This window comes from Glossina fuscipes, unplaced genomic scaffold (genome assembly GCF_014805625.2).
Source record: "Glossina fuscipes isolate IAEA_lab_2018 unplaced genomic scaffold, Yale_Gfus_2 0, whole genome shotgun sequence".
Classification (NCBI taxonomy): domain Eukaryota; kingdom Metazoa; phylum Arthropoda; class Insecta; order Diptera; family Glossinidae; genus Glossina; species Glossina fuscipes.
The window spans coordinates 20,866,093-20,877,168 of NW_023998414.1; the positions used below are offsets into that span (position 1 = coordinate 20,866,093).

General features: G+C 34.3%; 1 protein-coding gene across 2 annotated transcripts; it reads right to left on the reverse strand.

Annotated features, from left to right (window-relative positions):
- Positions 1–18: 18 nt before the first annotated feature.
- On the reverse strand, positions 19–10,085 carry LOC119633128. Of its 2 annotated transcripts, none has more exons than XM_038026427.1 (4): positions 9,877–10,085; positions 5,026–5,093; positions 4,613–4,823; positions 19–1,851 (listed from the first exon to the last, which is right to left on the reverse strand). In XM_038026427.1, exons 1-4 carry the CDS (start codon positions 9,953–9,955, stop codon positions 1,763–1,765), a joined length of 447 nt encoding a protein of 148 aa, XP_037882355.1. In that variant the 5' UTR covers positions 9,956–10,085; the 3' UTR covers positions 19–1,762. The 2 variants fall into 2 exon arrangements, with proteins under 2 accessions (XP_037882355.1, XP_037882344.1); XM_038026416.1 differs by having other exon boundaries at positions 19–1,932.
- Between the last annotated feature and the right edge of the window lie 991 nt (positions 10,086–11,076).

Sequence of the window (11,076 nt, forward strand, 5' to 3'; positions counted from 1 at the left end):
GTAAAAGAACGGAATTTCCACGCTCTGTAATACGTAGTGTAAGCGACCGATTTTTTCTAGTTTCAAAATAAAAGTTTTTGTCGCATAGGGGTGTGGGCGTGTCCATCGAAAAGTTAAATTCACTTTCAAATTCTTCTGCAAATTTGTACGATATCTCCATTCTCGCTAGCGGGAGAATGTTTACCACAAATACGACACAATTGCCCACACTGCAAGACCTGGACAGACGTCTCGGTAAAGTTTTCTCATTTTTTCTACTGGTGCTAGAATACGCGTTCAAATTTTCGTACATATATTTATTTTAATTTATGAGTAATGAGCAAAACTTCAATTGTTTTATGCCTTTCCGAAAATAGAGGTTTGCGAGAGGTTTGTGTGGTGCTGTGGGCGTGTGTTTCAATCAATTTGGCCTTCCAACGTTTTAGCCCAAATTTAAAGTCGATAGTTCGATTTTTGCGGCCAGGAGCGCGTTTCAAACAGACGTTACAAAGACCGACGGACGGACATACTTAAATCGATTTAGCATTTGATGCTGATCAAGAATATATATAGTTTGTGAAGTCTCTGCAGGCGTTTGCAAACACGCGTTTTGACAAAATGGATATATATCTCTTGCTTCGGTGATGGGTATAGCAAATACAGCTTATCCCCTTCTCAATATTGATTTATTGCATAGCCTGTTAAAGATAGTATGCCACCACATATCATATAGATTGATTTTTTAAATTACTTACATTTCCTTGTAATTTTTAATTCTTAAGAATTGATGTTTATGCGATCGACCTATAAACGGTTCCAAGAAATTTCTTAGGTACACGTTCGACGAATATCAGTTTTCTTTTTCTGAGCTCCGTGTAATTTATAAATATAGCCAACTCGTATTTTACACAGTATTTTTTTACCCAATTTCAGAGTAACACGATTCATCAATAAGAACAAGTACACGAATTCCTTGTTCCAGCACGAATCCCAAAACAATTTTTAAATCTTATATTGACTTTTTTAGTAACATTGAGAGTGTTCAGTGTGTAGAGGATGGAATAAATTCAGTCCATAATAAACGTGTGAATTGAAGCGAAATTGATTTTTATTCCTAATTTTTAAGTTTATAAAATATATCCCCAAATTTAATGTACGTCACAGTTATTTTTTTGCACGGTCTTCTAAGGAACGTGTCTGTTGCGTAAAAAAGTAGGTCATGAAGAAACTTCGCGGAGCTTTTTCTTTGATTGTTGCTAAATCAAACACGAGCCATTTTAATTAATAAATTTTCACTATACGACTGCATTTAGGCTAACAGTTCGGGCGTTTCTCAGAAGGAAACCGTACCAAATGATTTTTACTGATTAAGGTCAGGCTTACATCAATTTTTACATTATAGCTTTAAGCGTAGGGTACAAATAATAAACGCGGCAAGATCTAACCTATGCGGATCTAAGTTACTTCGCACCTCACCTTGTTATTCACTTTCCATCGTTTGTGGTTTGTCTCTTCAAAAATGGCATGATTTCGTTTCATTTTAGCAGCGATTCGCAGTTGGCAAATGTATCCATTAAATTTTTGCGGCATTAATTCATGTGATACACACAACAATCGCAATTCCTATTGTATCCTCCTACTATAGCTTAACGGTTTCAAATTGTTTTCTGATCAATGTTTAGGTCGGCAACGATAACGTGTGTCGCCCGTCCTTTTGAAAATTTTATCCACTTTATTAACAATTGGTCGACCCGAGCGCGGCCCGCCTTTAACATGGAAGAGTTCACAGCGAAACTGAGCAGGTCATTAACATAGCGTTGATTTGATTTTCGCTATGAAAATCCCGTATGTTTAATAGGCCCCACGATGTTGCTTTTGCAAGAGACAAGTTATATTGGGCTCGTGGTAAATAATGTAAAAGTGAATACAAGCATGAATCAAAAGCACGAAAGCCTTTAATAAATTATGATTGCAAAAGAAATATGAAATCGATTAACTTGTGATGTACTAGGGAAAGCTTTGAGATCGTAATGATTCTAAACTCTACATTATATACGTTGATCTGTTATGTGTTCCTATACACGTGACAAACTTTTTAAGATGCGTAATTATTTCTTTCTATTAAAATAGAAAGAAATAATAGTAAGAAACGCAAAGAGTAACACTACAATATTGTAGGTTGTTACTATGCGATTACCCAGAACTTGTGATAAACGGTATAGTAAGTTAGCCCGAACATACATAACACTCAGAAGGGCTCAAGATAGACTGTCTTTTTACTATACCGATCAATTCAGAATCATTTGTGCATGGCTCGAAACTTGTCTGTCCGCCTGTCCACGTGATGTATTTCCATGCATTATTGTGTTAAGGGTGCACTAAGTTTTATTGAAATTTGTTACACTGACGTGCTTGGAACTAAGAACAAAAGCTATTGAAAATGCTTGGTATCCGCGAAAAATCTATAAATTTTCCTCAAGATTATTAGAATGAATTTATCAAATTTTTTGTTTACGAGCGGTGGCCGTCTCCAAAGTTTTTAACATGTAAACTGTTTCTTATCCATTTTATTGGCGTTTGTTGTTTTTTTTAGAGTTTGTGCAGAGCAGTGAACTTGACCTAAATTTGGAGTTTTTCTTTTTTTTTTGATTTTGTATGCAGAGTTAACAATCATTTTAAATGAAATTGGTTTCCAACTTTTCCTTTTAGTTTGACAAAGTGCCTGCGATGAAACAAAATTTTTTTTGTTTTGTTTGTGCAAGCAAGTACTTGCTTGTGTTGTTCTTTATTTTTATTTTTTTACATTTTTGCTTTTTCGTTCTAGTGATTTTCTACATCATTGCATTGGATAGCGTATGACCTTAAACTTGATGAAAATTGGTATGTTGATGTGGTTGAAGGATTTATTCGTTAAGCAGGTCAAGGGGTTACTGTAACAAATTGTTGAAAGGCTTTGCTTTCCTATATTTGCGGAGGCGATATGTAATCATTGCTTTTTACATTTTAATGAGTTGCTTACCTAAAGCCGTTCATTCTATTTTTTCGACCGCAAATCGTTATTTAAATTCATGCGAATGCTTATAAACTACGCGTTCGTTCATTCATTATTATAATTTTTTAGCATTTGCACTAATTTCGTTTTATTTTTGTTTTATTTTAATTTTTAAAATACCTCAAGGCTAATTCAAAAAAAATGAAAAAAAAAAAAAAATAAATAAATAAACCGTGATCGCCCAAGAGAATTGAGTAAAATATATATTAAGGTCGCGATAAAAAGAAAAAAGGGAAAAATTGTATTTGGCTCGGACTGAAGCTTCCGCTACTCACAACATATATGTAACCGCGCAAAGAGCAAGATAAATACCAAGTCTGCATTAAGAATAGAGAATAAAGCATTTGCTTCTCCTAACTGCGGGCGAGCCTAATATGACCCAGATAGCCGGTTTGCAGGAAGGAATATTTTTTGTTACGGTTCGTGTACCAGTTTTTAGCTTTAGCCAGATAGGCAGAGAAATAACTAAACGTGTAGAGGAAAATAGAAGAGGTATACAGTTTATAGGATTTCGCTACATATTTTCAGATTTTTACATATCATGGATGAATTATATATGAACCGACATGGTAAATTTTTGTTTCGAATTTAGCCTTCGGAATCGAGAGGAAAAATTCAGATAAACTTTTCGATAAAGTAAGTAGGTCTAGATAGGATTTTAAGATTTACACCTTTGATCAGCTATTTGCGGATACCTGGCATGAGTACTTATTCTTTATTTTTTTTCTATACAACCAATCAGTCAGAGAATGTAGACAGACATACGTATATAACAGGGTGATGATGAGAAGGATATGGGATGGGAGAGATAACAAATGGCCGCAGCCTGGGAGGTTTGTGTCCGAGCGGTAAGTGTTATGCCTTTACCGATCGAGTATTCGCTATAGTTACGACCATGCTTCTCAATGACTTGGCTATGCGGGAGATGAATTATGGGTCACCCATCACTCCAGCGCTTAGTAACCCCGTATAATAAATTGACAATACGTCTGCGTTATTGACGGGCTTTCAAGTCTTAATTTAAAATCTCTGTATTCTGATGAGTCAAGGTAAGAGCGTCAAGCACAGAAGTGGCCGCAAGGAATATCTTCGAAATATTATTGACTATGCCAGGTCGAAAGAAGGATTCTTTCCAGAAGCTTTGCCAATTTTCGGGTACTAAGTGAATGAAGACCGTTTTGAGCTTGCTGGTTCTGAAATTGGGGACATTGCCGTGAGTGAAAGGTATATTGCTTAGTTTATACGGAAATGAAATTTCAATTTATATTCCTTTACTCACTTTCAAATATTTACCTAAGGTTACAAACAGTTTACTAGCTTAATACAACCGCTATGGTGGGTGTAAAACAATGCAGCAAAGCATATGTGTTTTGGGAATAAAATATTCAAAGAATTTATTAATGTATTTAGTTCACATATCTTTAAAATAATTTTACTCTAATTAATAATTAAATTTCATTAGCGATATGATTAGTGCTGAACAACATATTGTGGCTGGCTTTTATTCTATAAAACTATGCTCTTTATGCACTACTGGTTATTAACATCAATTTACAAAGCATTATATATTGACTGACTTACCTTGCATTAGTATGATATATTGACCAACACATTTACTGCTACTTGCTATGGTACCAGTTGTTGCACTCATTGTACCCCCTCCGCTCCCCATCCAACTACCTGACGCTTGACTAAAACCCGTTTTGATAAGAGTTTTAGTTGTTTGCGTACGCAATTCCACAATGAGTGGCTCATCATCGGTAGCTGAGCGTGCCAATGGCCATATAAAAGACTGTAAATAAAATGAAAACGAAAAAATAAAAAAAGAAAATTCAATATGTGTTGTGTTATGGCTAGATGCTGATAATTGTGTCAATTCTAACAATAGTCAAGCGGGTAAGATTCTATTTGATGTTTGCATTAAGTGATGTTGGAAAATGTAATTTATAATAAAATAAAGATTTAATTGTAAAGGAGACAAAAGAAAGCTTTACCTGATTGACATCAACAACGCTTCCAGCAGCAGCAGTAGTAGTCAGCTCTGAAGTGACATGAGAAACGCCTGTAATTATGTAAAATTATGTAGAAAATCTGTAGTTATATATAATCAGATATTGTAGAAAATTGCTTGTAAAATGATTTCATAATGGGTTTTCCCTTAACATAACCTTGTAAAGACATTATAGTTGGACAAGGTCCCCAATGAAATATCCTACACCACCTCGCTTAGTATAGTTATTTTTACATAACTTTTCACAATAAGCTGTTAGACCCGAAGTGGTAGAGAAAGTGATCGTATCCGAACCACTTTCAATAGTAGTCGGCCTTGAGTTAAATTACGTCAGTGTAACAAATTTGATCAAAATATATCAAAAATTTCGACCTGTACATTGAACACAAACATTCATGGACAGACTTCAGAAGGACAGACGGACAGACAAATTTAGATCGGTATAATGCAAGATGGGTCTATCTTAAGCCCTTCTTAAGCCCGTATGTCTGCATAAACTTAATATAGTCTGTACCACAAGTGGTGTAGCGTATAATCGAGGTTCATAAATATTCAAACCAAGTTTTTCTGGACTAAAGCGATGTATGTGAAAGTATTGCAGATGGGTCAATCTTTTCGAATTTTCTAACATTCGAAAAATAATTAACTCTTTTGCAAATTCTTCTTAAAAACAAAATTTCTCACTAAAGTGAATTAATACAATTGTCTTATGAAATGCGGAAAAGTATATTTAGAGGAAAGTACGTTCAACTGTTTAGTAAAAGTTTCGCAAATAAATTGTAAAAGGAGTTATGACAATGAATCTTCTTTACCGGCTATAGTATGCCGAGGAGTTTGCTCGTTTTATTTATTGAAAATGACGCCAACTTTTAACTGATATAACTGGGCTGGGTGTCCGCTTATGTGACAATCAACGCTAATAAAGCAGCCTTAAAATGTTTGTTCTTATTCTATGCTACACTTTTGGAAATACGTTAGCAAACGTGTTTGCGATGTTGGCAGAAACGGCCTGTGATGGCTAAAAACACCTGTGCTCTCTGTACGGCAAGATAATATTTATTAAATGCATTCATAAAGGCATTAAGCGAACACAGAAGCTATAGACATTTTCTTAAACGACACATAAGAGTTTTGTTTTATTTCTTTTTTTAATAAAATTGAACATAAAAGTACATATTATTCATAAGCGGGAATTGTTTTTTGTTTTTATAGCGAAAACTCTTTTCATGCCATAGCCCAGAAAAGAAGCGCAATTTAAAGAAAAAGTACCGAACGTTCTATATTCGGCCGTTGCGCTTAATCTTTTCTGCTATCGAGAAGTGGACAATAGTAAACTACAACTTTTGGTGAATGCAACTGCATAGGCTTTCGTACGGTTTGGATTTATATGCTCCCAAATATTCGCCAGAGTCTGCCCGTCTGCCTGTCCAATATCTCATATATCTTTATACGTCTGTGTCTCATCCATTTCTGCGTACAGCTAAAGTATGAAAAAGCCGTCGATATAGGCGATTTCGATCTTGAGCCTCGAGCCATTAAACAATCAATTATTCGACTCAAGATGAATGAACGCATTTTGTTTACTTATTTTGATTTAATATTCATAATTAATCCCCGAAAGTCTGCAAATTACATCGACTATTACAATACTTTGAAAGAATAAGAAATTTTAACTTCAATTGTAATGAGTTTATATAGCTTAAGGACGGAGGAGGAAATTTCGCAGAACATATTTTAACAAAGTTATGAACAAATCTTTTCATATTCTATAATATTGAGTGGGCGCACGGCTTATTTTATCTATTTTCAGAATGAAAGTGAAAACTTATATGGTGTTTGTGCTATGCGTTATGAGTCACAAGCAAAAAGTATGGGCAGTTTTTATTGTATAGGCGTGCCATTTGACAAATTTGGGTCATTTTCAAAATCTTTTGCAAATTTTTAAGGGATATGTTCTTTTTTGAGAACGGGGGAGCGCCTATTGCAGATGCTGCGCAGTTAGTCCGACAGATAGATGGACAGGCGGATTGCCGGACTTGGTTAGCTGCATTCCGAATTCGAAACAGGCCAAGGATTTATATATTTTATGGGCTTTTTGAATTTTGATTCTCTCTGTGCATTATGAAGATGTTGAAAATGCATGAAATTATAACATACTATAAAAATGAGTAGGCGTGGTCGATTTTTTCCAGTTATTTAAAGGTACTATAGCATCATCCATCGAAAGTACGTTTTAAATTTATTTTATGAGTAATGAGCAAAAAAACAATTTGTTATTTCTTTCGAAATCAGACATGCGCTCAGTTTACGTGGTACTGTAGCTGTGTGTTTTCGATTTGGCCCATTTGCGGTATCAGCCTTTGCGATAAGAACTTCTAATAGTTTTGCTAAATAACAAATCAATAGCTTCATTTTTTGCGTCTAGTAGAATGTTTATACCAGACATTAGGCGACAAACGGACAAACGAACTGACGAGCATGCTTAACTCGATCAAAAATATATATACTTTTTGAGGTCTCTGAAATTTCCTATTGAGCGTTTCAAACGTTTCGACAAAGTGAATATAGCTCGCATCTTTCCGTGACGGGTATAACAAATTTGCAAATTTTAAATGCAAGTAACTTGAAGAGTTTATCTGTTATTGCTTAATACTCATTCCTACGTGAACTCGAGCATATGATTTATATTAAATGGTATTTTATGTAAACAAAGATAATATAACAAATAAAAAGAAAGCAAAATATCCGTTATATTCGTCCTGAAGCGAATATTAAAAGTCAAGCATATTAAAAATCCATCTTAACCAATTGTGGGGGATGTACAAAATCAATGATTTATTTTTAATATTGCGTAACTGTTGAGGATAAACTCTCATCTTATGGTCGGTGTGTTCATGAGACAATCTTATATATAGTTAAGTCATATGGCGGTCTCTCTTCATAATAAAGTTTCAATGTTCTTATGATGTCTAACGTTCAGAATGGTTACTTTACTTCAATTTTCGCATTATATATGCATGTGGCTGAAAATCCCCAAAAACAGCCTGCTTTCTCACCAAGAACACCCACGTTCAAAGTGTCTTGGAGAGCGCCATGTCTTCTCTATTCGAAAAACTGTGCAAATCTCAACAGGAATGTCCAACTATCGCTATAATCGTCAATTCGATTTGCCACATGCTGTAAAATCAATGCAAATAAATAATGCGTGATACGAAATTGATTTACATCATGGGTGAATATGAATTCATCCGCGTTGACCCAAATTTAATTGACGATCATTGAATATATTTGTTTTTTTGTGGAAAGAGTGCTATGAAGATTAGTATCAAACTAAGGGGTAACATTATCTTGGCCGCAAATTAAATGTCCGAAAATCATAAAAGGGGAAAAAAAATGTCCTGTGAGTGAGATGAAGTTTTAAATTTTACCTAAAATCAACATAAGCAACATAGTGCGTAGAGTGTGCCGGATAACTTGGTAAGTATAAAAGGCAATTTTTAATAACATTCAACCATGCTCTTCGATGTATTCAACAAAGTCTTTAAATTAATTGTATGATGAAGAAAAAGTGTTTTGGAAGCAAACATTCTTCAAAACTTAATTTAAATTTAAACAAGTTTTTTACGAGAGCATGTTCTGCCAGTCTGCCATGCCGGTGGGTACTTCAGTGTTTATTTGATTGTGAACAAATTATCAAAGATTTTCCTGATTAACAGTCGACACTTTTTTTCTTTTTTATTTTTTTTTTATTTTCATAAAAAATTAAATTCCTATTGACGTATTTTTGATATCAAAATTGTAATAGGAGTCGAGAACAGTCGCCACTAGATTTTGAGTCATGTTTTGAGAATGTTTTTGACTTGCGGTCGCACCTTCAAAATTATTATGATCTGTTGCGCTACGGCGTAGAGATAATGTTATAGAGCAACTGTCACATGTCCATTTTGAAAAAATCGAGAAAAATTTTTTCAATGTACATTTTAAGGCCTGGAAAAGGAAAAATCTTTGATGTTGATTTGTTATTTGAAAAAACTCAGACGAATGATCTACTTTTACTTGGGAAACGCTGGATGATATTATTGCTCAATGGGATAACGGAGACTTTCGGATAACCGTATTTGCTTTTGTCCACCGAGACAGAACTCTCAGACAATTTACTGGCTTTACCGAGTTCTTCCTTTAGACACTTACGAGCTATCTCCTCGTTCGATCACTTTTCAGTTTAAGATCTTAAGATACCCGAATATTTTATTATCCCGCTCGAATATTCACAATCGCATTCTGAACCGAATTAAGCTCACCTGTTCGTCTGTCCGTCCTATTATCAATCTCAAGGTCACAATTTTCAAGATATTTTTGGTAAAATGAAACGATGACATTTACCTTACGAAACACTCTACTCCTTACGTGCGCAATTGGAAAAAATCAGCCATGCCCACCCAAAGATACAAATGATGAAATATTATTTTTCTTTCACTTTTTATGCTTATTAGGGATAGAATGTTTAAAACTATTTTGCATGATATATTATTTACCCAAAAATGGGTTAATTCTAAACTACATATGGTAAATACAGCGACCTGTTGGTCTTAATAATATCAGCGATATGGGTGTCAAATAAAAGGACTTGGGCAATAGAATGCGACAAGCTAAGTGTGTTAATTCTAACTTAACTGTGGTGGACGTCACATATTGGTACATTAATTGTTCCCAACAATATATTTTATTGGAGTAGAAGATGAGAGATAAATTTTGTCGCATTCAACGTTTTGTGGCAATAAATAGAAGCGTGCGAATATAATTTTCTTACTTGTTAAAATACATTTTGACTTACCTCGGAATTCCACTCGTCCAATGAGATTCGATTTGGCCTTCGGCACTTCAAATCCTATTAACTTTACCGTGAGTGACATATTTGTTTTCTAATGAATTTTTTTATTCAATATATTCACTTTGAGACTCTACATCGTAATATTGAAAAACAAACTAAATTCGTTTGCTCAGTTTAGCAGAAATATTTATGATTGTTTTTCGTTTTTTTTTTTTTTTCACTTTTTAAGTTGCGGCATACATTGCAAATAAAATTGAGTTAAGAGCTGAAATGAAATAATAACAATATTTTAGGGAAGAAGCAACATTAACATAACCTAATATTTAGTTCAAGACGATAGATACCAATATATTTAAAAAAAGATGTAAACAGAAAGTTTATTTTTTTTTTTTAGAATCGTCATAAGTTTATGATAAGATTCCTGTCTGTCGGAATGTCAAAATTATAAGAGATCTCATTTATGGTGAGAGACGACCAATTTGGGACTGTTTAGGGATTCTGTAAAAGTGTTTTTTTGTAGAAAAACAAGTAGACACACTATATAGGCAAAGCCGACTACTAGGCACCCTACATCACTACGTTTAATACAGACATTCATTCGTTTTCGTTTCATTTAAAAACTATACATTGCTTTTATGTGAAGGCATAATTTGCGTGATAGTTCTCATGTTACAGGATGCGCAAAATGTCAATTAACTTGGTTCACACTATGCAAACTCAATTGACAAATCCAATGTGATTTTGAACAGAGGCATAGAGGAGAAGAAAGCCGTACATTTTGTTCCTTCTGGATCGAGCTCAATAACATCAAAGAAACCATACGAGTAGTGAAGTTGCTCGTAGGGACACCGATTAAGCGTAGATCCTCTGCTTGACCGTCCGAATAGGCTGATAATGATAGGCAATAGGCTGAGATACATTAAGTTTGATCATTTCCCTACATAAGATTTCTTTGTTTATTTTAAAACGTTAGATTATATGATTAGTTACAGTTGCATAGAATTGTAAGATAAGCTATTCTTCAATATTTCCATCTTAAATAAAAGATGTTGGGTTATAACGCTTAATCTTATTTTGCGCTGGGAATTGTAAACATCGAAGGTAAAAACGCCTGGAACAGACGCTGAGGTGTACCTTGATATGTTTTAATATATTTTTCCCGAATAGAAAATATAACAGTCTACACTGTCTGCACAATCGTGT

Coding starts and splice junctions, on each gene's coding strand:
- LOC119633128 (XM_038026416.1), bottom strand. CDS start 9,955: ATGTCACTCACGGTAAAGTTAATAGGATTTGAAGTGCCGAAGGCCAAA. Junction 5,094..9,876: donor TGGACGAGTGGAATTCCGAG/GTAAGTCAAAAT, acceptor ACATAATTACAG/GCGTTTCTCATGTCACTTCA. Junction 1,933..4,612: donor ATATATCATACTAATGCAAG/GTAAGTCAGTCA, acceptor AATTTATTAAAG/GCTTTCGTGCTTTTGATTCA.